This window comes from Arabidopsis thaliana, chromosome 5 (genome assembly GCF_000001735.4).
Source record: "Arabidopsis thaliana chromosome 5, partial sequence".
NCBI classification, from domain to species: Eukaryota; Viridiplantae; Streptophyta; class Magnoliopsida; order Brassicales; family Brassicaceae; genus Arabidopsis; species Arabidopsis thaliana.
The window spans coordinates 10,891,997-10,919,526 of NC_003076.8; the positions used below are offsets into that span (position 1 = coordinate 10,891,997).

Consider the following 27,530-nt stretch of genomic DNA (forward strand, 5'->3'; position numbering starts at 1 on the left):
TGTAAACTAAGAGAATGTCATGAAGAATGGAAGGAATGAAGATTCAAGCTTTAAATAATTAGAAGTTTAGCATATCTTTAAACCATCTAAGTGTATAAATAGAGGGATTTGTCCTCTATTCAATTCATCTTGAACTTAATACTAAAACCCTACTTTTCTGAGAGAACTCTTGAGCAAAAATCCTAGCTTCCTTCTCAAGCTACCATGTTCTTCTTTCGTATCGAGCCTTTGATTACTTTTGAGCCTAAGAGAGAAGTAAATTTATCTAAACCCTTAGTATAAATTCATTGTTTGATTTACTGAGTCAATAATCATTTAGGTGAGTTCCTTGGATTCACTCTCTTCTGTATAAATGGACACATTTTTGGAAATGTAAGAATATTTAAAATAAATGTTTTGAAACAATATAAACTCAATGCATACATTTAAGATAATTTAACTAAAAATAATCAAAGATCATAATATTTGAAGTCAAAGATTAAAAGAATTGTTTTCATTTGCGTGTTCATCAGCTTTTCTAGTGTAGACATTTAGTTGCTAAAGAAAAAAAAAGTGATTTAAAATTTTCAAATTATTTATGTATTTTATGTTAGGAACATACCATATACATTCCTATGTTTCCAAGTTATTTACTTATTAAGGTTCCAAATAAACAACACAAAGGTTCATTCTGTTTTTAAAATGAGATTTATAGAAATCGTCTTTTCCCAAATGTTCAGACGAAGATTCCATCAAATCTACATTTGAGCTATACCCAAATTTCTGTAAATTATTTTAGTATATTTGTCAAACTGTGTTAAATTTTAATATTTTTAATTCAGTCTACATATTATAATATTTTTGTTTGAAAAATATACATATTAATAATACAAATGTATTATAGAAATATGATTTTGATGAAATATGGGTAGTACTTATATTTTATTAACTAAGAAATGTTCTCAATTTTTAGATCATTAAACGGAATATAATATATTTACGTTTAAAAAAATAGATAGAAAATAAATACTGAAGATGAAGAATCCACTATTTTTGAAGAGACGGTCTTACATTTTTAGTCGGAGAAAATGGCACAGACCCCTCCTCTCTTCATGTGGAAATGGAAGTAGGGCTAGCCCTAAGCACATCAAAGTGAAATATTTGCTGTGGTCCAAAATTTAAGTGGCCCATTAAGGAACAAATTTTTTTATATGTATAATTCATATAAAGAGTTTCATAACAAAGAAACACAAACCCAAAGTCTAATAGATTTTTGTATGGGCTGATTTTTATATGGGCTGCTTAATTAATAAACAAACCTATTTTTTAATTGGTTTTGTACTTCTTGTATGGTATGACAATGGAAAATTTTGGCCCCCATTTTTGTTTTGCTCTAACACAATTATTCTCAGGGTCGGCCCTGCATGGAAGCTCCTTCTGGGTTATGAAAATGATCCTTCCAACATGTATTAATTGTCATATGTTTGATACATATAATATAGAACTATTTTCGATAGTGAAAACACCGGAGGAATGGCCCGCTTTTTCTCATTTTTAAGATGAGATTGATATGCTAAGTGATTTGTTTCCTTTTTACTAGCTTTCTAGAATGCATGCCTCTTGTAATGATAAGGCATATTGCCTAACTTGTTACTCTAAATTTTAATTATATTTTCTGAAATTTCTTTTGTTAATATGTTTCCTTTATATTGGGTTACTAACACATGATTGTTGGTGCGGAATTTAGCACCTCCGACAATACCGGCCTAAACCAAGGAAATTACAAGTTAAATTGAGAATTCAGTTAAACTGGATACCCAAGTTTAGCATGTTAATTGGTTAAATTTAAAGAGGTCGTTCGCCTATCTCGACCTGAAGTAGGGAAATCGCCAGCCGACTTCGTAGTTCGAAAAGAAGTTATTCTCCCTACCAAAAAAAAGAAAAAAAAGAAGCTTTCCTTTTTGGATAAAGGAGAATCGCCAAAAAATAGAAAAATAGAAGATTCAAGCTCCGAATAATAGAAAGTTTAGTTTATCTCTAAACCGTCTTAATATTGTATAAATAGAGGAATTTGTCCTCTATTTTAGACATGTGTAACTTATTACTAAAAACACTACTTTCTCTATTGTTCTTGAGCAAAATCCTTACTTAGCCTCAAAGCAATCTCAAATTCATTTGTAATCAAGTCCTTGATCAAGCTAATACAAGAGAGTTAATTGAAATTTTTTTTCCCCTTTAAACAAATTCAGTATGTGATTTTTTTGAATCAACAATGACCAAGGACATGTTTTCTGAAGCTTCCCTGAAAACAGACTCAAAACACTTAGACAACTTCAACTTACTAGTCTCATCATCTCCTTCTCCATCACGATGAAGGACATGTTCTTGACCCTGATTGGTCTCATTCCAAGCCAGGTACTCCTTGCAGATTTGTTGATGATTCTTTAGAAATGTTGTACCATTTGATTTAGCACATGCCATAGTTCTAGCACAATAGTGACATCTATATATGTTCCTATTATCCGGCTCTCTTGTGTAATGTTCCCAGACCCAAGACCTAGTTCTTGGATTCTTCTTCTTTGACCTAGAACCTCGAAAGAACTGTCTGCACTTCTAGGAATCCCTTTCGTTTTGCTTACATTTTCAGGAGAATCACACTCTTCAGTTTCTATTCCCTCATCATAGGCATCATCATTTCCATATCCTTCATTCGGGTTTGAAGAGTCCATCTATAAAATAAAAAACCCTGACAGATTATCAGATTTTAAACTCATAAGCATCCTCAGTTTCAGACATGATATGAAAATCTCGAAAAAAAAAAAAAAAAATAGGAAAACAATCTCAGATTCTCAGTTATAAACCCTATTTCAAAAATTCACATACATACTCATTTATACACTCTAAACCGAAGCAAAATCGAACTTAACTCAATCAAACAATCTAAGTTATAAACCCTAATTCGAAATTCACATACAATCCCATTTATAGACTGTAAATGGAAGTAAATTCACACTAAATAACAGAGATTTGAAACCAAAGGCAAACAAAACATAAGGTGAAAAAAATCAAACTAATATAGAAGAGTAACCCTAGAAATTACCTGCTAATGATTTCTCCGTGAAGTTGCAAGAGGAAACAAAGTTGCAAGTCGTCGGAGACTAGAAACGAAGAGTGAAATGCGAGTGGAGGCGACGAGAGAAATGCGAGAGAGAGAAAGTGAGGTGAGTGAAACATTAGGTATATATACCTAACCAGATTAGGGTTAGAAACTTAGGGTTAAGAAATTAATTTCAGGTTTATTCGGTTATCCGAATTAATATCGGCTCGATATGAACCGAACCAAAACCGAAATTAAAATCATATACAAACCAATGGAATTTTAAGACATAACCGAATCTGATCTCAATCACAATTTTAAACTCAGGCCTAGTATATGTGATAATTGTAGAAGAAAAATCACAATTTTTAATGGAATTCTACCAAAGGAATCTAATTTCTAAGCATCTAATATAGTAAAGTAAGGTTTCCCTTCAAAACCAAGCTCTTAGAGGATGACCATGGCATCCCTCCTTTTGATATGTGTCATTCTCTCAAATCCAAATACATCATGTTTCTACATTTGTTTTTTTTTATCAGAAAGTCAACAAATCAATGTCAAATTACTTTATGCCGAAACAAAAATATCATTATATTTATTTTATAATTTTAAGCTAAAAGATCAATTTATTTTAAGATGTAAAGCAAGAAGATATCCTTTTATCTTATAAATCACAAGTCAGACTTGCCACATAGGTTTCTATTTTTTATTTTTAACGCGATTAAACAAATAGTTGAAATCGTGCAATAAACAAACACAACTCATGGCTATCTAAGCATTTTTCAATAACGGATTATGGTCAAAAATTTATATTGCAAGCCCAACCCAGTTTTTAAGCACAATACCCCATCTTAATTCATAGTATTTTGCAAGGTTTTTTTTCTCTTTCTTCCTCATCTATCGACAACTTTATTCAAGAAAATCTCCGTCAACTATCAAAAAAATCTAATCCCTAATTTTGCTCCCACTAACACTTCCACGTTCAAGCTAATTTATAACTGATTCATCTTCTATTTAACTCCAATTGTAGCTACATCTTATGTTGATTTTTCATATTCTTTTACCCTTTTTGATAATTCAGAATTGAAGATGCTTCTGGATTTTACTCATGTTTCACATCTAAATTCTTCAAAAAAAATTATGAAAGATCAGAGCTTGAATATCCCGGACTTGGGATTTTTATCCCAAAGACAAACCTGAAGTAATTCTCGGCATGGAAGTTATTCTTGTGGATGAAAGGTATAAAAATTTTCGATTTCCAGTTTTTATAATAAATCAGAGGTTTTAATTTGACGTTTTGGTTATGTATTGTGAATTTTTCTCCTTTATTCGAAAATTGTGGGTGCTATTGACTATAATGGGTGTAACTGTTGGGAATTTGTTTTCATGGATCTCTACGTATCAATGTATTGAACTGATCGCTTTGATTTCTTTTGTTATCTGCTATACTGTTTCGTGATTAATTGGGCATTTTCTGTGATAAGGTGTTATGTCTTATTATATTCTAGAATTGCAAAACAAGAGTCATGTCACCTTTACTAAATTAGCAAACAATAAACATTGTGTAATCTCTTTTGTGAACAGAGAGATCAAATTCAAGCATCTGTGAAACAAAAACTAGCTCAAAAATTTGGAAACGAATTGTTTGAAGGAGAATATTGTGATATCATGACTTTTGAAGTGTCTAATAACAATGGTGACTACAAGGGAACCACACATCCTTACAAAATTAACTTCATGTATACAATGTGTATGAAGCCTTCTGAGCATATCTCTGATATATCTCGCTTCAATTTCTCTCATTTTTCAGAGATTTTAACTCAATCTAATGTCGATGAAACTTTCATTGGTTGGTTTTATTTCAACAATATTCTCCATGTCAATATGTCTCGCTTCAATTTTTCTCCTTTTTCAAAGATTTTAACTCAATCTGATGTCGGTGAAGCTTTCATTGGTAAGTTTTATTTAAGCAATTTTCTATGTCAATTTACTTTCATAATTGAATCAGAGATGTATATCAATTATATTTTTTGCTTTTTCAGATGTTAGTGGAGAAATTATTGGTATGAGTGAGATTATTGTGAAAGATTGTTCGGATAATATGTCAAAGTTGTTGGATATTCAACTTAGAGATCTCAGGTTATTCATAGCCTAACTATAATGATAACATGGTTATCTCAATTTAATCATTCTTTAATTATTTGATTTTTGTTGCAGTCAAACTATCCCCGAATGTACTTTACGGTAAACTCATGTTGAAGATGTTCATTCTTATGTCACGAACAATAGTGAAGGGCCTCTAATTTTACTTGAGAGTCTTATGAGGACCAAAAAAATTAAAGTTAAATAAATCTACTTTTAAGATTGAAATGCCATGTCAATTTTAAATATTGAAATGCCATGTCAGTTTATTTTATAGGTAAAATATATGTTCAGAATTCCAGTATCTATAAAGTTGTTTCTTAACAAAGATCTTTCGGATTTAAAACACAGGAAGAATATTTTTGTTTTCATAACTATAATTTTCATGAATAGCTATTACTTATTTTTAAAATGTTGAAGGATGCCTGATAGTGAATCAAATGATGCTCTTAGAGTTTCTCAACTCATGACTCCGGAGTTGAGCCAAAAAGAGAAAGATTATTTTCCGTTAGGTAGATGGAAATCTATTGATCATATTACTACAAATTTTGAGGTATTAGTATTTTTATTAAACTCAATTTTATATAAAGTAGTAATATACTTATATGATCTCTATTCTACAACATTAGGAAAGTAGTTGTGTTACTTATGCAAGAATTTTGGAATTTCAAAAGGAAATTCCATGGTACAATGTTTCCATTCAGCCATACCCTATTTTAATCCAATAACTGATGAATATGAGTACAACAAGTATTCATGTGAACCTTGCAACAAGGTAGAAACATCCACGAGTATAAAGTAACATTTGCCTTAATAATTTAATAAAGCATGAGACTATCATATCACAAGGACTTAAGAAATATGTTTTTTTTTTAACTTGATCTTCAGGTACAAAGTACATGTTAAAGTGGTTGATCATACTGCTACAACCAATTTGTTCCTTTTGTTTGATAGGGAAGTTATTGAACTGATTCATAAATCTGCCTATGAATTACTTGAACAACAAGTACATGTGTGTTTTGCATTGTTTATATATCATTTTCTTGATTGTCTGTATAATGGAGATTTCTATCATGGTATAACCAAAATTTCTTGTGTATTTTTAAAAATAGTTTAACCGTGAAGTTGAAATTCTTCAAGATCTCATTAGTTTTAGAGGAAGAAACATTGTTTGGATTGTAAATGTGAAGGGTACTAAAAGAAACAATCGGCATTCAAGTTTCAAAGTTGTAAAACTCATTAAATAACTAGAAACCTTCTAGCAATATGAAGATAATGTGATCTTTCAGGTATGTTATAGTAGTTCAGCCTTAGTAGAAGTAGATAGCGGCACAGTTCGATGAAAGCATGCGAATTAACTTTAATTGCAATTTTAAGGAGGGTACTCATTTTGAAATTCCTACACTTTTAATCACACTAAACGCTATTCAGGTTATATAGTTCTACATATTTCTCATGATATATTATTATATTTTTCATTAGATGACAAGTTATCGCATATTTGCAGATGGAAAATACGTCTTCGGAAACAAACAACGATGAGTTGCCTCAATGTTCTTCTGATACACCAAGCAGAAAACGAGAACGTAATGATGTAATCGATGAATGAGTTCAAGAATCTTAAACAAAGCAAAAAGTATCGTCAAAGATGGTTCCAAAGAGCTGAAAAAGTGATACTTTATGTAACTTACTTTTTTATTTTCATGAATCTAAGCATCTATATGTACCTTTATTATTAGCCAATTTCTACTTTAAGGTATGTAAATATTTCGTATGACGAGTAGGTTTTTTCTTATTGTTGATGGTAAATTATGTATTTTCATCTCTATTCACAAGTACTTTAGTTTTTTTTTTAGAACTCAGAATTTATAACACTCCTTGAACATATTTACAATAAAAAACTAAATCTTAAATTTTAATTTAAACGAATAACTCTCAAAATATAATATAAACTAATCGTCATGATAACCTCACAATTTTTCAACGATTATTACTGTTCAGTCGAGTTTCAGCAAACTACTTTGACATGATATCATATTTAAGTTACATCAAAATCTAATAACAAAATATGTGTTTTTAATCAACACAGTTTCAATATTTTAGAGATTTTACTAGAGAACTTAAATAAAACATATATCAGTAATAAAATCCAATGGTTTTACATTTTCTACACATTATTTCAGCTAGAAGAATTAGGAACAAAAACTACTGAAATTTGCTCAGAATGACTCTACTTTTAATCAAAATAAGAATGACTCCCCTAAACTAGAATGACTCAAATCTTTAGTGAAAAGACTAATTGACCAGAATCAAAATTAAACCCACAATTCTCTTGAAAAAAACCAATTTAGAAAAATAAGAATAGTTAATTAAGTAAAAATTAAAACAAAAATGATAAATATTAAAAAGAAACAAAAACGATAAATGATAATAAGAATAGTTAATTAGGTTTTTGCCGTCAATATTTTTCTTTCAATCTTCTTCTTCCACTTCTTCTTCTTCGTCGATATACCCAAAACCACGATCTCGAAATCAACTTCTCTGACAACAACAACGGTGGCAATATCATCAGGATTTGGCGATTTCTCTTTGCCCTTGGTGAGTGATTTGTTTCTTCTCATATTTTTCCCTTTGCATGTCTCTTATTCTTCTTCTATTTTCTATCGGTTTGAATGAATTGAATGTTTGGCACTTGGAAAGTCATTCGATGGATTGTGTGATAGAAACATACAAGCCCTGGGGATCAAACTTGGTGCGGAGATGTTTGATGAACTAGGAGAGTTTGTTGGGACGCTTAACTGTGAGACTCGTCAGAAATAATTCGAGATTCCTTTGTGGTTTGAGCGTTTACTTTCTCCTTCACCTCAACACAAAGCCGAGCAGTTTCTTTCTTCATATGCCCCAAAAAAGCTTGAAATTGTCTATTATTACCAATAATAACTGGTGGTGTATCTGTTGGTAGTTTTTTTTATTTGAGATCTTGTAACTCAAAAGTACTTCGAATAGCCTGTTATCCAAACCGTAATCCTCATACACCATTGGAACAAAATCATGAAAATTGGTTTCACTGTTACCTTCAAGAACTCGACAACCTTTACCATTATCAACAACATAAAGCCATTTGGTTTTCTCAAAAATCCATCTTCCACACTCGAGAATAATCTGATCCATACCCAACCCCTTATTCTTAGTATGAAGAAAACGAATTAGAAAGCGAATTAGAAAACATGAATAAAAAGTCACAGTAAAAAACGTAGATGAACTAAGAAAGAGAACAATCCACTGAATTTAAGAAATCCCGAAAAGGAAGGAAGCGTAATCGTAGTGTATAATTGAAACAGTTGGAGCGTAAAATAAGGAGAAAAAAACGGAAGTGAATAATCTCAATTTAATGCACCAAATGTCAATATGAAAATAAATTTAACAAATCTGTTGTCATCAATTATAAGTCTGTCGTAACACATTGTAAATAAACCGGTTCACCCAAGCTCTCAAACCGGGTAACGTTTTTGATTGAGCGTTTAACAAAATTTTGAAAACAAGAATGATGTTTCAAAATTTGAAAACAAATTTGTCAACAAAAAGTTTGTCATCAATGAAAAGGCTATTCTGTCATAACAAGACATAAGTAAATCTGTTATGCTTAAGATCTGAAAAACAAAACTGTTATCACTAAAAACAAATTTGTTATCACTAAGATACTGTGTAGTAATTCATTTATTTTAAAGAAAAATATATTATAAAACGACAGATTTACAAACAAGTTAATAAAATCTTTGATCACATATAACAAATCTATCATCATTGAATTTCATTTTATTTGGATGAAAAAACTGCGGCAACACGACAATTTAAATTGTAAAATAATAAATCTGTTACCAAAACAGAATAACTTTGAGATTTTTCTAAACAAATCTGTTACATACTTGATTTTCCTAAACAAATCTACGACAGAAACAAAATAACTCTGCTCTTGTCGTAACTAAAACTAAATAAATCTGTGGAACAAGAAAAATCTGCCAATCAAAATCTGTGGTGGACAAACAAATCTGTCGTACAAAATAAATCTGTCGCAACATAAATACCAAATTTTTCAAATTCGACAAAACTTCTGGAGTGGCAATTTCATAATTAAAAGTACTTTTTAATTAAATAAGAATTGCATTCTTGTAATATTTGTTTTCCTAACAAAGCAAATAAAAGACATTTTGGTCTAAAAAATTACTCAAATAACCCATATTTTTGGGATGTCATCCTAGTAATTAACTCTAAAATAGGGGTCTCCCTAGTTTTTCCCCTAAAAACTATCTAAAATCCCTAAAATTTCTCACTCACTACACCACTATAATGATCTCACGATGTTTTGACATTTGGATTCATCTCAAGTTATTTTCAACCGTTTCATCCTATATATTTTAAAACCAGAAACAACTTCACGTTCTCCTTTTAGCTCTTTTTCTTCGTCTCTCATGCTTTCAATTCCTTTTTTTGTATATATTTGATACCGAAAATGAAGTAAGCAACAGAATAACAACATTCAAGTAATTATCTAAACTTTCACTTAAAATTAGATCACCATCTTTCAAGCATCATGGTCGACTTAGAGCACCTCCAATGGAGAGAGCCCCTCCAAGGGTTCTCTCCATTTTTTATTGATTAAAATTTAAAAAAAAAAAAGACAAGAGAGCTTTGTATTTTTTTCTGGTTTTTCATACTCCAATGGTAGGTTCTCTGAGCGGGGTTCTCTTGAAAAAATATATTAATATAAATTTACTTATTTCATACAACTTAACAATTATTCTAAAGCATAAAACATTAAACATTCGTTATTTTAAAATATTTTAAAATAGATGTGAAACAAAAACACATAATGAAGATCAATTGTTCTGTTGATTGTTGCGAATGTTTTTTCTATATATGCTCTACCAAATCACTTTTCAATTGCAGATGCATCTCTCGATCACGAACTTGATTTCGAATGCCAATAAAATCTCTGACATTTGTAGGCATAGTTGTAGAATACGATAAATCGACTTGTGAAGTTCGGTTTTCTTTAACGTGTATGAATTGCAACATCAAATTGAGTATACCAATCTCGTTCGTCTTCAACAATCATATTGTGCAATATGATACATGTTCGCATAATATTCCATATTTTTTCCTTATCCCAAATAAGAGTTGGGTTTTTAATAATGTGAAACCGAGCTTGCAATACTCCAAATGCACGCTCGACATCTTTACGGACGGTTTCTTGATATGATGCAAATAAAGATGATTTTCGACCTTGTGGAAGTCGAATAGATTGGATAAAAGTCTTCCATTTCGGATATATACCATCTGTGAGATAGTAAGCCAAATTATACTCTCGTCTGTTGACGTTGACCTTGTAACGCAAATTTGGAGCTCGACCTTGTAAAATTTCATCAAAAACTGGTGATCGATCAAGAATATTGATATCGTTTAAGGTACCTGGAGGTCCAAAAAAATGCGTGCCATATCCAGAGATCTTGTGATGCGACTGCCTCTAAAACAATGGTTGGTTTTCCAGAGCCTCGCGTATACTGGCCTTTCCAAGAGGTTGGGCAATAATCGTTTGGGAATATAGGATTATCACTAAAATAATCGTTCATCAAGAGGGTGTGTCCTTCTTCTCGTTTTCTCTCAATAAAGGCTTGTTTCCGTGTTTTCTTGGTGCCTTCATCGTCACTAGCCAAATCAACGAACATATTATCGAATTGTTAATCAAGTAATTGGTCAAAGCTTTGTTCCATGGCATCATCGAAAGGAGTACGGGATGAAGAAGCCATATTGTTTGAAGTTAAAGAAATTTAAAGATTGTAAATAAGAAGAAAATTGTGGATTGTTGATGTTTTTGAGGTAGTAATTTAAATGAGAAGAAGAAGATTGTGAATAAGAAGAAGAAGATTGTGAATTGTAAAGAAGAAGAAGATTGTTAATTGTTGAGAAGAAGAAGATTGTGAATAAGAAGAAGATTGTGAATGGTAAAGAAAAACATCAATTATATATAGGATCGGAACAAAACAAAAAAGACAAACAACTTGTGGTCGGAATACATGACAATACAAAGCTACAAACATACAAAGCTAAAAACAAGACAACTTGTGGTCCAAAATACAAAGCTAAAGTTTTTAAGAAAAAGTTGTGGTCAAAATTACAAAGCTAAAAACATACAAGTGGTGGAAACATACAAAGCTAAAAAGAAGACAACAAAGCTAAAAAGAAGACAACAAAGCAAACGAATCACATCTCTCTTTTGGCATCAAGTCGAACATGAGTTGCAAGTAACGCTTCTTTGTCTGCACCTGCAAAAAACCCAACAAACACTTGTGACATATAAGCCCAAATATGACGTGACACATAAGATAACAAACACATTAATATCATAAAACTCATATCATACATAACATTAATACAATATCATACTTGTGACACATTAAGACAAGGAATTAAGAACTTGACCTTCTTTAAGAGAAGGACTTGTGACACATTAAGACAATATCATACATAAACTCAAAAACCAATATCATACATAAACTCAAATAACCAATATCTTACATAAACATGAAGTACATGTCACAGCTGTGACTTAAAAGCAATATCAAACATACTAGAAGTACTTAGACAAAAATTTAAAAGCAATATCAAACATACTAGAAGTAATTAGACAAAAATTTAAAAGTTAGAACATATGTTACAAACAAGAAGGAACAAGAACTTATGAAAATAAATCCCCAATTAGCTTCTTCTTAAGAGTCAAGTCGCAGTCTCAAAGAGGCTCGGTCCTTGAAAGAAGACTTTCAAGCATTAAATTTTTGCTTTCCTTGTCTTTATTATCCCACTCTTTTTTCTTAAGCTTCCACAAAAAGTTAAATGTCACACTGAATTAACTTCTTCTTTTTTTTCACGTTTGGTATCTTCTTAGTTTTTGCTTTCGGAACCTTCACCCGTAGAGGCCGGGCCATTACATCATAATCTTCAAGATTAATAGGCTGTGAACTTTTAGCTTGAGAACCAACCTTCCTTCTTTTCGACATTCTTTTCTCTTTAGGAGTATTGGATATTATCCACTTTTGCTCATGTCGCACTAGCCTCCATGCATGATCCAAACTGAACTTCTTCTTCATATCATTTTCAAATAGCTCGTTGGCAAAGAGCATTACATCATTCTCGGTTTGACCACTTGCTTTCTGGTTTGTTTCTGTGGCATAACATCCCACAAACTTCATGACTAGCTCATTCATCTTCGCCCACCTTTGCTTACATTGTGCAGACTCCCTCTTTGGGAAACCAACAAGGTCTGGACTAGCTGCAACATAAGTAGCAATCCTTTTCCAAAAAGCTGGAGCTTTTTGTTCATTCCCGACCACAGGGTCTTTGCTTGTGTTTAACCAAGCACTAATAAGAATAACATCCTCTTTTGCTGACCATTTCTTTTTTGGAATGGCCACCTTAGGAGTGTTTACATCCTCATGGTCTTCATCAGACAATTGCGGATTGTTCTCATTGTTGTAGCTTTCTTGTTGACTTTGTAACAAGTCCATAAAACCGGAAGTGTAAGAATCCATTTGAGGGTTTTTTTGGTTGTTAGAAGAGAGAAAGAAGGGAAGACTGAATGGTTAAATGAGAAGCTTTTTAGGTTTACAACAGAGAATGGTTAGGTTAGAAGGGAAGACTTTATTATTTAAGCTATAAACAATTTTTAAAAACTGTTAGCAATAAAAGCACAACTAAAGTCTTTACCTAATTACAACCCACTAAAGTCTTGTGTTATGCTTATTAGTCGTAAACAAGGACAACCAAACATTTATCACAGAGACTAGCAAACATCACAGAGAAAAGCAAACAATTACTATGATGACCTGATGTATATCAACCAAAATAACAATACATGCTTTATAGCAAACAATTAAATAAAGATTTACCTTCATTCAAGTCGGAAGCTTTCTCCTTAACTAAACACCACTTGTTCAGCATTGATTGCTTTCTGTACTTGATGATGCATCATTGTCACTCAACAAAAACAGAGAAAATAACAATTAGCATTTACATTTAACTTTCCAAATTGATTCAATGAAATAATGCAATGGAAATGTGCTATATAATGTTTTCTTCTATTTTCTTTATTATTTCAATGTATCAAGATTCATTTTCTATTAACTTTCCAAATTGATTCAATCAAATAACAGCTAATCTCACAAGCTGAAGCAATATACTAGGCAATTAATCTCACGTTGAGGAAACAACATAGTAACTATCAGTTTTTAAGTATGGCGATGACTTACAATATCGATAAATGAATCCTCACTGGCTGAAGCAATATACTCTCCCGAATAGTTGAAGCTTATTGTTCTCACGGGCCACCTATGAGAAATAGATGTTAATTTACTAACTTGCAAGAGAATTAAACCGGTCTGGGATAGAAGAACATAAATAGAACAACAGAAATTATTGTTCTGCTAGATATAAGTTCCAGGTTGGGACTCACTCGAGTTTGGTAAATGTTCTCAAACAAAGCATGTCTGAGATATCCCAAAGGCTTACTAAAGAATCCGCACTCCTGACACAGCAAAATATTTGTTATCCTAAAGAGAAGGAAGGGATTAGAAGCAACTAGAAAATTATATTTATTTGTGTCTCCGAACAATCAAAGAAATGCCAAATTACAAAAAAAAAAGGCTCCACATAGATCCACAAACACTCTAAATGCCCTTCAAAAACCAAAATCCCTAATTAAAAAAACTTAACCCTAATTTTATTTCAATCTGAAAATCTTGGAGATTTAACCACAAAATACAAAACTAAATCACAATTTACACTTGATAATTGCTTGATTCATACCTAAATTGGAGCTTCCATCACATAATTCATCGAAAATCATAGATCATTGGTTTTTGGTTTGATCACGAGAAAAAGAGAGAGGGAGAGAAAAGAGAGTGGTCGCGAGAAAAAAGAGAGAGAGAAAAATAGGAAAGAAGGGAAGGGTTTATTTTTTGTTTTGTTAAATATGACGATCCAATCATGTTAAGACACGTCGTCACCTCTCTCACTCTCAAAAATCTCTCTTCACAGAGCCACCTCTCTCAATGTTACTCATTTTCGAATTATTTTTTTTCCAAATTACTTCAGAGAACCCCCCATTGTGGATGGCCTTTGATTTTAACGTGAAGTATACTAATGTTTACAATTATTAATTTATTGTTTTTGATTTTTTAGTGCAAAACGAATAACACCGACTTCAGATTCCAGAACATTAAGAGATGATATTGTCGAAGCAATAAAATCTATGCTAGATGAGTGCAATCTATACTTTAAGATACTCCGAACAACAAGGGATCGTATCGGTGATTCATTACAATCATCAGACGTGAAGATTGTTTTGATTTCTAGGCGTGAATTAGGGGACAAGAAATATACTCTCCCTACAAGTTCTGAAGTTGATGTATTAGTTGTTGGTTGTGATGAAAATGACATTGAACATAGAAATATCCTGGTGGAAACAAATAGTAAGGGATTGGAAAGAATAAGTGAGCTTCATCTTAGATATCTTCCCTTGCAATATCCTCTTTTATTTCCATAAAGACAATATTGTTATAATATTGATCTACATCTTAAGAAGACGACAACATTGTCGCAAAACCCACGATTATGAGGGAGTTTCTGTATATAAAATAATTGAGTGTTATGGTCAATTTAATCCTCTTCCACATTTCGGGAAGCTGTTTCAGCAATTTTTGGTTGATGGTTATACAATGATCGAAGTAGAAAGAATAGGATATCGTGGGAGGACAGATAAGTACATGATGCTGCTAAGTGTGGGAAGCGAATAGTCTTACCATCAACTTTTATGGAAGGTGCTCGATATATGCAAGAAAAATACAAGGATGCAATGGCTGTTTGCCAATATTATGGCTACCCGAATTTATTCATTACATTCACTTGCAATCCTAAATGGCCAGAAATTACAAAACACCTACAAGAAAGGAAACTAAAGGAAGAAGATAGGGCTGACATTCTATCCCGAATGTTCAAGATGAAATTAGAGAATCTCATTTTTGGCATTCATAAAAACAAACTTTTTGGTCATTCAGCTGCAGGTAAGCTACATTTAATGTTATTCTAACTATTTATCTTTATAGATTGCTTTTACATGATCCAACCCCTAATCTATCTTCATCATATATACAACCGAGTTTCAGAAAAAGAGGTCTACCACATGCTCATATTTTGTTATGGCTAAAGCGTGGCTCAAAATTGCCAACCACAATGGACATCGACCAAGTCATATGTGCTGAAATCCCTGATCAAGCCACTAACCCAGTCCTTAATGAAATTGTCAAGGAACTCCTGATTTATGGTCCATGTGGCTTAGCAACCAACGTTCACCATGCATGGAAAAAGGTAATTACACTAAACATTTTTCCAAGGAGTACTGCAATGATACGAGTATCAACAAAGATGGTTACATAGTCTACCAAAGAAGAAAAAATGGGTGATATGTTGAAAAAAATGGAACTCCCATAGACAATCGTTTTGTAATTCCTTACAATCCTCATCTACTTCTCAAGTATTATGCGCATATTAATGTTGAATGGTGTAACCAGAGCAGAGATCAACTATTTATTCAAATATGTGAACAAAGATAACAATGACAGGATCACCGCAACATTCGTTCCGACAGTCATGTCGACAAATGAAGAAGGTACATTAAGGGTTATAAACGAAATCAAACAATACTATGATGCCAGGTAATTTTAATAACATTAAAATTGATTACCTACCTCATTTTGTTTACCCCAAAATACTAACATTACTTTTTTTTAGAGGTATATGTCATCTAGTGAACAACATTGACAATGTGGGGTTTTGACCTTCATCACAGCAGCACAACTGTGTAACGATTGTCATTTCATTTAGAAGGAGAGCAAAATATAACTATGGAGGATGATGATGACGTTAATGAGGTTTTGTCAAAAGAAGGAAATCAAACTTCATAGCTTTTAGAGTAGATAAAAATGAACCAACGTAACGTGGAAGCACAAGAATTGACTGATGCAGAGTTTCTCAAACACTTTGTTTAGAACAAATGCACAAAATTATGGAGCAAGCATAAAAGAAATTCAGCTGTAGGTCGGATGCATATTATTTCACCATCTGCTGGTGATGAGTTTTAGTTGAGGATCCTCCTAACCAATAAAAAAGGTGCAACCAGTTTTGAGAATTTACGTATTGTTGACGGCATTTTGTATCCGAGGTTTCAAGATGCATGTGGTGCTTTGGTTCTCCTTGAAGATGACCAATTGTATATCAATGCAATCACAGAAGCCAGCCGATGGGGATCAACTAAGTACATGCGTTGATACAGTGCCAATTGCCTTAAACACACTCTTTCAAATAAGAGATCAGTTGTAGTATTTAAGGGTCGGATTTCCACAAAGTCCTTTTGTTCACACAATGAATTAAGTATCAAGATTAAGGTAGAAGGGAATATGAAAAAATAAAAAGATAACACAGTAAACAAATTGCAGATTGATTGGTTGTGAAGCAAGATAATAAAGAGTCGGGTTTAGGGTATTCTCAGGATACTATTGATTAGTAGATCTAATGATAGGTAGGTTGTTATCGAACCATTTTTATACTCAAACTTTAATTTTAGAATAACACATGGCGTTCCGCGAAACTTCCTATGCCTATAGCTAAGATTACCAAAGAACCCGAGAAATCTTATACTTAAGCATGCATTATAAACGAGTTCAATTCAGTTCACCTTAGTAAATAGGCCGATTCTTATTACACACCTAAGACCAGGCTCATCAAATAATAGTTTCAACTACAGTGACTTCATACCTATGGCGGGTATATCTATTGTCTGGATTCAAGTTCTAGTTAATTACTATAGAACTAGCATTAAGAAAATTTAAAGATGAAGAATTCTACAGATAACCTAGCAAAGAGCCGATCTACTAAACCATATGAATCCCTAATGAGAAACCCTAACCTTAACAAGCAAACTACTCAGACGTGGAGATTAAAACAAGCAACATATATGAGTAAGAAAGCATAAACAATTCAGTAAAAGAAAGAGTTAGAAAAGATCTCTTCACTGTATTGAAATCTGAATGAATCTCTGAAAACAAGGGATGAATAGCTTATGTCTCTAAGAGAAAACTTGATAAAAAGCTTGATAGATCTAATGACCTCTAATACTATTTATATGACCTAAAAAACGTTCAAGGAGTAATAATGCGAATAGGGAAGTCTTCTGGGCAAATTTCCACTTCTGTAAACTTGAAAGCGTCATGGACTTCTCGGGCCAAAACCAGGGTCGATCGACACCAAGAGTGTGTCGATCGACACTCTTATCTGAATCTGAAAGTGAAATCGTCCTTAGTTTCCTTTTCCTTAGTTTTTGCTCAAAAATGTCTCCTCATCTCCATTGTTGTCCCTTTCCATAGAATACCTGAAAGGACTCTAAAAAAACTCTAAAAATAACAAAAAGACTGAAAATCGTATATCTAAAACATAGTTAAAAACAGTAAAAATAGGGTTATAGCATGCGTCAACTATTGTGAGGCTCCTGACTTCAGAGAGTTTGATAACACCTAATCATGTTTGGTTAGAAACTTGGCATTTGCTTACAGAATATATGTTAGATATGCAAAAAAGAATACTAGAAAGATCTGGTATGAATGATTAACCCTTTATAGAAATGATATGTTTTATTACCATCTTTTATAACTAACATATTTTGTATAACTCACATGACTCATATGAGCACATAGCAGCTAAAGAATCAAGCTTTGCTTGAAATTGAAAGCTTTTACGGTCAAACGGAAGTACCTTTAGTAATTACAATTCACTGCCATTTCCCAACTTCAACCAACAAATTGATTACTGAAGAGTTGTATTACAACATAGAAAAATCCGCTACAAAACATCAAAAGTTGCTTCCAGATCATATAATGTGTAACATATGAACAAAATAATGTGTAAGATCATATAATGGCTTCTGTCAAAACTAATTTTGGAGGTGTATATTTTGTTTATGGGTTTGGAGGTACGGGAAAGACTTTTCTTTGGAAAACTTTGTCGTCTTGCATCTGATCTAAAGGACAAATTTGTATTAATGTAGCCTCTAGTGGAATGGCAGTCTTACTATTAGAAGGAGAATGAAATGCTCATTCACGTTTTTCAGTACCAATACATCTACATAAAACTTCAACATGTTCAATTACCCATGTAAATGATCTAGCTGGATTGCTATTTGAAGCTAAGTTGATTATTTGGGACAAGGCACCAATGTTGCATAAACACTGTTTCGTTGCTTTCGATAGAAGTATGAGAGATATAGCCCGAGCAGCTAATGTTACTAATGATGATAATTCATTTGGTGGGAAAACTATAGTTTTCGGAGGTGATTTTCGACAAGTGCTTCCTGTAATTGCTAAAGGTAGCAGACGACAAATTGTTCAACCTTCTTTAATTTGTTCATTGTTATGGCGTTTCTGCACAGTTCTTCGTTTGACAAAAAACATGGGTCTAACTATTGTTTCAGATCCTGCTGAGATAAAATCCATCAAAGAATTTTCTGAGTGGATTCTGAAATTAGGAGATGGAAAGCTTTCAGAACCAAATGATGGTGAAGCTGTGATTAATACTCCAAGTGACATGCTTCTTATGGATAATCTTAACCCTATAGTATCAATTATCAATACCATTTATCCATCTTTGATTCAAAATGTAGAAGATGCTTCTTTCTTAGGGACATGCAATATTATATCCTACCAATGAAGTTCTCGACGCGATTAACAACTATATCATGAATCTTTTACCAGGAGAAGCAAAGGAGTATTTTAGTTGTGACAAAATCTATAAGTTTAATTTTTTTACTATCAGATACGGTAATGTCTCAATTGAGTTCCTTGAGTTCCTTAGCTCAATCAAATGTTCAGGATTGCTGAACCATGTCCAGAAGTTGAAGAAAGGAGTTCGGTAATGCTTTTAAGAAAACTTGACCAAAAAAAGGTTTGTGTAGTGAGACAAGATTGTTGATAACAAGGTTGGGAGAACAGATCATTGAACCAAGAGTTATCTCCGTAACCGACGACAACGACATTGATGATGAGAAAGTTTATATCCCTAGATTGGCGCTTACACCTTCAGATGTTAAAATGCCTTTTCGATTTCAATGGAGATAGTTTCCCAAAGCACGGAGATATGGGAAACTATCTCTGTGCTTTGGAATGACAATTAAGAAGAGCCAAGGTCAGAGTTTATCTCATGTTGGAATTTATTTGCCAAGATCCATGTTTAAGAATGGTCAGCTTTATGTAGATGTGTCATGAAGATCCTAGTTGTTGATGATGAGGGGAAAAGAGATACAAAAACAACTAATGTTGTTTTTAAAGAGATTTTCAAGAAAATCAGAGAATGATGACTCATACTCTGGTACAACCTTTTTCTCTAAAAAAATATATTCAATTTTGACATTATTTATGTATTACCAAATGTTTCTGTAAATATAACATTTATCTAATTCCCATTTTGAGAAAATTTTCGGTTTCAAGAATCTTAGTCGGAAGAATATTCAAGACCAAGTGTGTTTATTGGTTGTAACTCTTTTTTTTTGTTTTTTTAAATGTTAATACAACTATGTAGTATTTATCTTCCACTTTCACAAATACTACGATCCATGTAGATTTGCTGATTTTATTTGTTAAGTGTTTCTAAATTTCCTAAACCATAACCCCCAATCAATTTCGGCTTTTTGTTTTACGTATTCTACCAAGGAACCTTATAAATCATGAAACGAAGGTCTATATATAATAAACCAAAACAAATAACAAAAAGAGGTCCAAATTGAATTTTCGGGCTTCATAATTTTTAGGCCCTTTTCAATAACATCTTTTGAGTAGAATTATTATAAAAAAACCTATAACAAATATTTGTATTCCAAAATTGGCTGACACTAACACTACAACGCTTTATTTAAATTGTGGAACATTATAATTGATTAATTTCCTATTTAACTCCACTTATATTCATCTTCTTCTCTGCTAGATCTATCTATCTATTCATCTTCTTCGTTCCTTTTTGTTGTTGCCATAGTCATTGACTATTAAAGTCTATCCAGGTTAAAACTTTAACTTTTGTGCAAAAAAACCTCGAACTCATCCATTTTTGCAATTTTACTCTCCACCTCCAACATATGTAGATTAATTCTATGAAATCTAAATACGCATTGTATCCTTTTTTTGCTCTTTTTGTTACCATTAATTTTGTAAAATATTGACATATAATATGTTAAATCGAAGCCCTCACGATGAATAGTTCAACTCTACCTTTAAAATTATAAGATTATAATGTATATGATCATTAAAATGGATGAGTTCGAGGTTATATTTGCAGAAACCCCTTATTTATTTATTTGTTCATTCTTTTTCTCTCTAACACATTAATTCTAATTTCTTCAATCTAGTTGGCAGATGCTTGTGAATTATACACATGATTCTAAGCTTTTGGAGTGGATGAGAATGAACCAATACAACACGGAATAATCCATCTGACTTACATGGATTTTCCTAATTAATTTGTTTGGAGCAGAAGCACTAAAACGTGGAGCAAGCGTAAAAGAAATTCGGCTGTGAGACGGATTAACCTTTTTCACCTTCTATTGGTGAAAACTATTGCAAGAAGCTTCTTCTAACACTTTATAAATTGAGCTAATTATAAATCTTTAAATTTATATAGTTTATGTTGGCGATTCAATTAAAAGTGCATTTAAGTATTTATAAATTTTATAATTTTGATTAAAAACAAATGGTACTCGTGCTTGTATTGGTGATAATATTAGTTTATTTATATTTTCGTGTAACATATAACATATTTTCTATAACTCATATGACATTATTATTCTATTATTTTACTAGGTCATTTAAAAAAAATGAAAATCGTGTTATAAAATATAACGCATATAAATATATTATTATTTTATTATATGAATTATGTTGTATTTGGAACATTATAAGAGAAGAAAAAAATAATTCACTTCTTGTTCTTATTCATTTCAATGTACAACAACTATTTACAGGGATAAGAGACTTGGAGTTCAAGTGACTTAATGTCCAAGTCTTAAGAATATAAGATGATAAGATCAAATAGTAATACTCCCCCTTGACTATCCATTACTTTTGATGAGTAACGTACTGACTCGTCAAAACCTTATCAAGGAAAAATCCATTGGGATAAAAACCATGATAAGGGAAAAAGAGTACAGTGACATGAACTCCCCCTCGAAAAGACTTCACAAGTCTCATAGATGACGCATTGCAATACTTTGAACATGCTTTATAAATGTAGAAGTTGGAAGCGCCTTTGTAAATAGATCTGTTGCATTGTCACTTGGACGAATGTATTGAACGTCAACTTTTTTATTCTTCTCGAGTTCTTGAGTGTAGGAGAAGAATTGTGGAGGAAGATGCTTTGTTGTATCGCTCTTGATATAGCCTTCTCTGATTTGAGCAACACATAAAGCATTATCTTCATATAATCTTGTTGGCTCTCTTTTGATGGCTACTCCACTTGCTTCTTGAATATGGTTAGTCATGGATCTAAACCAAACACATTCTCTACATGTTTCATGAAGAGCAATAATTTCTGCGTGGTTTGATGAACTGGCGACTAGAGTCTACTTTTGAGAACGCCACGAGATTGCAGTTTCTCCTATGGTAAAAACATATGTGGTTTGTGATAGAGACTTATGAGGGGCTCTATATATCTAAATCTGCAAAACCAACTAGACCAAACTCGGGGTTTCTAAAATAATATAATTTTAAATCAATAATACTTTGAAGATAACGGAAGATGTAATTTATCTCATTCTAATGCCTTCGTGTAGGGGATGAATTGTACCTTGCAAGCAAATGAGTAGCAAAAGCAATATCTGGGCTTGTAGAATTTGCAAGATACATAAGTCCACCGATAGCACTTATATAAGGTACTTCGGGACAAACAAATTTTTTCGTTATCCCCACAAGGTCTAAATGGATCATTTTCAACATTTAAAGATCTATTGACCATTTGAGTACTTAAAGGATTTGCTTTATCCATATTAAGCGCTTTAAAATCCTTTTTGTATAATTGGATTGATGTACAAATGTACCTTCTTGTAAATGCTCAATTTGGAAACCGAGACAAAATTTTGTCCTTTCAAGATGAGTTCCCCTTGAAATATAATCCAAATAACAACACTGGTAATTCTTCTAATATATATTGTCTCTCGGCTACTATGCAAAGATATTCAATGCCATCTTTATTCATAATCTCTATATGATATTCATTACTTTAGATATCTTTGAAACTTATCAAGTTTTTATGAGACTTAGGAGAATATAATGCATCATTTACTTTAAAATGAGTTTTCTTTAGCATTGTAAAATTGGCTTCGCCAAAACCAATAATAATCTTTGCATGACCATATATAGTACTCACGCTTCTATCAAAATCTTTTATTTCGGGAGAGGAGAAGTACGTTTTATCTTTAAAGATTGTGTGCATAGAAGCATTGTTCGCCAGAAAGATATCTTCATCCTCAATCTCATATTTTGACATTTTTCTGGAAATAAAATATTTGTTCATTAAAAGTTTGCAATAGACTATTCATATGTCATAATATATTACAATAAAAATATTATCCCAGAAAACAAAAGCATCCGCAATGTTTGTCATACATAGCATGATCATACATATAGCTATAATATATTACATTGATTTCTCGTTGTCATGATCAATAGAGAAAATCTGCCATATCAAGATGATTATCATCATCTTGGCATTTAAAAGAAGGTAGGATCCCCATGTTCATGTTTTCGTTTGACATTCCATAATGTTAAGAAGCATGCTTCAAGAACCACAAAGTTTAATATATCATACAAAAAAATATTTAACGAATGAGAAACATATGATGTGTTCCAAATACCACATATCGGCAAATGGCTATTGTGTTAGTTAGGAAGAATGACTCTTTATAAGGTCGTATCTAGATCTCGTGAATGATTATTGTTACGAGTAAAATACACATAATAGTTTTACGCTTAATATAGACCGCAAATGCACAGACAAACTCAAGAGTATTTAATGATCGAATCCACATAGACTAAAGAAACATACATAAGACTTCAATTAATCTAGGATAACAACGAGTTACAATAACTCATGGAGTTTTGCATAATCTATCAATAATAACAATATGAATAAATGTCTTTTGCACTTCCGAATAGTTGTGTCTGTTAAAATATTATTGACGTTTACTTTTTTACATTTGTGTCTTTTCATCGTAAATAGTTGTGTCTGTTAAAATACTGACAGTTACGTTTTTACATTCTTGTCTTTTCATTGTAAACATTTTTGTCTATTTAATATTGACGGTTATGTTTTTACATTCATGCCTTTTCATCGTAAACAGTTGAGTCTGTTAAAATATAGACGGTTAGTTTTGGTTGTAAAGACTTTGACTTTAAATTTTGGCTGTACAAACTTTGACTGTAGAGACTTTGACTGTAAAAACTTTGGCTGTTAAAATCTGATTGATAGAACAAAACTGTAGAAGCTGTGACTGTTATTTTTTAGGATTATATATATTCAGAATAAATATAAATATATTATAAATGAACTCATGTGATAATATAATTTTATTAATGATAAGAATTTTAAAAAATAAAAATATCATAAATAAATGCATAGAAAAATATTCTAAAAAAAATAAGGGAGATTTGCAAAACTACCCTTTTTTTACTACCCTTTTGCAATAATACCTTTTTGTGTTGTCCATTTTTAAAAATACACATTTCCTTGAACAGAATGACCAAATTACCCTCATCCAATAGGAACATGTAATAGGAACAAGTAATAGGAAACTAAAATTTTTCCGCCAAATTTTTGGCGCCAAAATTTATTTTTCCCGCCAAAACAAAATTTCCGCCAAAATAAAAAAAATTCCCACCAATTTTTTTTTCGTAACAAATTTTTTTCTCAGCCAAAAAATGCTTTTAAAAATTCTTGTAAATTTTTATTGGCGGGAAATAGATTTACAATGGATTTTAAAAGGATTTTAAAATATTTACAAGAGATTTTAAAAGGGTTTTAAAATATTTACAAGAGATTTTAAAGGGCTTTAAAAGATTAACAAAAGTTTTTTAAAGATTTTTAAAAGGTTTAAAAGTATTTCAAAAGATTTCAAGGGATTTTAAAAGGGTTTTAAAGATTTACAAGGGATTTTAAAAGGTTTGAAAAAAATTTACAAGAGTTTTTAAAGTCTTCTAAAACTCCTTGAAAATCCCTTGTAAATATTTTAAAACACTTTTAAAATCACTTGTAGATATTTTAAAACCCTTTTAAAACAATTTTAAACTCTTTAAAAATCTTCAAAAAACCTTTGTAAATCTTTTAAAGCCCTTTAAAATCCCTTGTAAATCTTTTTAAAATCCTTTTAAAATCCCTTGTAAATATTTTAAAACTCTTTTAAAATCTCTTGTAAATCTTTTAAACCCCTTTTAAAATCTCTTGTAAATATTTTAAAAGCCTTTTAAAATCCCCTGTAAATCTTTTAAAACCCTTTTAAAATCCTTTGTAAGTCTATTTTCTCGCCAAAAATTTTTTTTTTCGGAAATTTTTGGCGGGAAATTTTTTCAAAATTTTTTTTGGCGGGAAAATTTTGGCGGGAAATTTATTTTGGAATATTTTAGGCGAAAAATATTAATATTTCATTTTATTAACCTTAAACAATTTCCAAATAGGGGTAAAATGGTCATTAAAAATTTAAAGAGGGTAGAAATGAAAATGACTAAAGAAAAAGAGTAAAATTGAAAAGGGACATCATGAAAAGGACATTAGAAAGAATTTTTCAAAAAATAAACGAAATATGTATTATTCATTCATGTTTAATAACCTAACATTGCATTAAAAAGTGGAAAAACTAAAAATCAAATTATTAATAATAAAATATTTATTTAAAAGAAATGACAAAGGTTCAGAACTAAAATAAGAAATAAATATTCTAAATGAACACATTTATACCAATATTAATGGTGATTATGAAAATAAAATGATTATTATTAAAATGGATCTTAAAAGAAAGATTGAAAAATGATAATAATTAATTTATTAAATACTATTTGTGAAACAATATTTGTAAACATGTAGAAAGATTCTAATTATTATTAGGAGAAGAAAAATAAAAGTTTTTAATTATTATTTATTTTAAAGTTTTATTATTTATTTGAAAGCCTCATATTTGAGACTTCAGTAAAATGAACGTAAAAAAAAAAAAAGTGGGCTCTCAGACTTTAAAAAAATCTAAAGTCCTAAAATTATGATTGGTAAATATTTAACTTTTAAGACTTTTAAAAAAAGCTATAGTCCTTAAAATCTCAGCCAATCACCCCCACATTGCCGGTTATTTTTTTCGTTGTCTTTTTATCGTAAATTCTCATAAAACTGTATTTTCATCGTAAACAGTTGTGTATGTTAAAATATTAATGGTTACTTTTTTTCATTCATGTCTTTTTATCATAACTTTTTGTTATCATTAACTGTTATTTTTTCGGTTAGTGTCTTTTTATCTCAACTTCTCGTAAAACAGTATTTTTATCGTAAACAGTTGTGTCTGTTAAAATATGGGAAAAATTTCAAAACAAAATCGCAAACTTTCAAATTTGGGACGAAAAAAGCAGGAACTTGTGAAATGCCATTTAAATCACGAAATTTTGTTTGATTTTTGGATAAAATAGTCAAATTTTGTTGACTAGGCCATTTTGGTCATGTCGTTATTTTTCCGTTAACGAAGTTAAATTTCCGCTAGAAGTTTCAGTTAAATCGAAATAACGTCGTTTTGAAATCTCTAAAACGACATTGTTTTATCAGAAAATAATGATAAAAACTGCATCAATGTAGACTTGAACTGTAATATTTAACGGAAATTTAACTCCGTCAACGGAAAAATAACGACATGACCAAAATGGCCTAGTTAGTCAAAAAAAATTGACCATTTTATCCAAAAGTCAAACAAAAATTCGTGATTTAAATGACATTTCACAAGTTCATGCTTTTTTCGTCCGAGATTTGAAAGTTCACAATGTTTTGACATTTTTCCTGTTAAAATATTGACGGTTATTTTTTTACATTCATGTCTTTTCATTATAAATTTTTGATATATGGTTATTTTTCGTTAGTGTCTTTTTATCGTAATTCATCATAAGTTTTTGATATATGGTTATTTTTTCCGTTTGTGTCTTTTTATTGCAACTTTTTGATAAATATTTAGGGTTATTTTTCTGACGTTGTGTCTCTTTATTACAACTTTCTGTTATAATATTGACAGTTATCTTTTTTTGTTTGTGTCTGTTCATCACATCTTTCCTTATGAATAGTTGTCTACATAAATGTTTGTAACTATTCAACTCTATATATTCATCAGTCTTCTTAAAAATTCTAAATTTTTGTTCTTTACCACAGATTCTTTGTTTCATGATGAATTAACAAAAAAACCCAATGTCTTTACATTTCTGAAGAGTTTTGTTTTTTTAACGAAATATTTGGTTAAAATGTTAACGGTTACTTTTTTGGGTATGTCTTTTCATCGTAATCTTCCACTAACATTGACGATTGTTTTTTTCGTTAGTACCTTTTTAGTGCAACTTTCGTTTGTATCTTTGTCATTTAAATATTGATGGTTCTTTTTTCTTTGTGTTTTTCTTATCGCAACATTTTGGTAAAATATTGACAATTACTTTTTTAGTTAGTGTCTTTTCTTCGTAACTTTCTATTTACATTAATGGTTATTTTTTAGGGAATTTGCAAAAGGATCTTTTTTCTACTACCATTTTGTAACAATACCTTTTTTGTTGTCTATTTTTGAAACTATCCTTTTTCTTGAACAAAATGATCAAATTACCCTTATCTAATGAGAACATATAATAAGAAACTGTAAATTTTCCGCCAACAATTATTGGCGGTAAAATTTACTGGCAAAAAATTTATTTTTTGGAATATTTTAGGTTGGAAAACTCAATATTTCATTTTGTTAACTTAAAACATTTTCCAAATAGGGGTAAAATAGTCATTAAAAATTAAAAGAGGGTATAAATGAAAATGACAAACAAAAAATGGCATAATGGAAAAGGGGTAGTGTTGAAAGGGCATTTTTAGCAATTATTTTTATTTTTTCCTTTAGTGTCATTTTATCGCAACTTTTTATTTGTGGTTTTTTCATCGTAACTTTCTGTTAATATCGATGGTT

The 27,530-nt window shown here is 31.1% G+C and overlaps 1 protein-coding gene, 1 non-coding gene and 6 pseudogenes across 10 annotated transcripts; 2 read left to right on the top strand and 6 right to left on the bottom strand.

Annotated features, from left to right (window-relative positions):
• Nucleotides 1–2,101: 2,101 nt before the first annotated feature.
• On the bottom strand, nucleotides 2,102–2,708 carry AT5G28880 (annotated as a pseudogene; the record flags this gene model as incomplete). The annotated part of the gene is made up of 1 exon: nucleotides 2,102–2,708.
• Nucleotides 2,709–4,744: 2,036 nt separating this feature from the next.
• AT5G28885 (uncharacterized protein) lies at nucleotides 4,745–6,184 on the top strand (the record flags this gene model as incomplete). The annotated part of the gene is made up of 5 exons (NM_147948.1): nucleotides 4,745–5,030; nucleotides 5,119–5,215; nucleotides 5,294–5,320; nucleotides 5,639–5,771; nucleotides 6,173–6,184. The coding sequence occupies 5 exons, from the start codon at nucleotides 4,745–4,747 to the stop codon at nucleotides 6,182–6,184; spliced, it is 555 nt and encodes a 184-aa protein (NP_680253.1).
• A 1,828-nt stretch (nucleotides 6,185–8,012) lies between these two features.
• AT5G28886 lies at nucleotides 8,013–8,389 on the bottom strand (annotated as a pseudogene; the record flags this gene model as incomplete). The annotated part of the gene is made up of 1 exon: nucleotides 8,013–8,389.
• Nucleotides 8,390–10,108: 1,719 nt separating this feature from the next.
• On the bottom strand, nucleotides 10,109–11,019 carry AT5G28888 (annotated as a pseudogene; the record flags this gene model as incomplete). The annotated part of the gene is made up of 1 exon: nucleotides 10,109–11,019.
• Nucleotides 11,020–11,453: 434 nt separating this feature from the next.
• AT5G04875 lies at nucleotides 11,454–14,117 on the bottom strand. 3 transcript variants are annotated; one of them, NR_144239.1, is made up of 4 exons: nucleotides 13,725–13,763; nucleotides 13,522–13,600; nucleotides 13,162–13,249; nucleotides 11,454–11,541 (listed from the first exon to the last, which is right to left on the bottom strand). It is a non-coding gene; the product is annotated as an uncharacterized misc_RNA (transcript). The 3 variants fall into 3 exon arrangements; NR_144240.1 differs by lacking the exon at nucleotides 11,454–11,541 and adding an exon at nucleotides 12,737–12,763; NR_144241.1 differs by lacking the exons at nucleotides 11,454–11,541; nucleotides 13,162–13,249 and adding an exon at nucleotides 14,078–14,117 and having other exon boundaries at nucleotides 13,459–13,600; nucleotides 13,725–13,796.
• On the bottom strand, nucleotides 12,106–12,804 carry AT5G28890 (annotated as a pseudogene; the record flags this gene model as incomplete). Its single annotated transcript has 1 exon — nucleotides 12,106–12,804.
• AT5G28892 lies at nucleotides 13,942–19,765 on the top strand (annotated as a pseudogene; the record flags this gene model as incomplete). The annotated part of the gene is made up of 1 exon: nucleotides 13,942–19,765.
• Nucleotides 19,766–21,554: 1,789 nt separating this feature from the next.
• Nucleotides 21,555–22,397, bottom strand: AT5G28894 (annotated as a pseudogene; the record flags this gene model as incomplete). Its single annotated transcript has 1 exon — nucleotides 21,555–22,397.
• Between the last annotated feature and the right edge of the window lie 5,133 nt (nucleotides 22,398–27,530).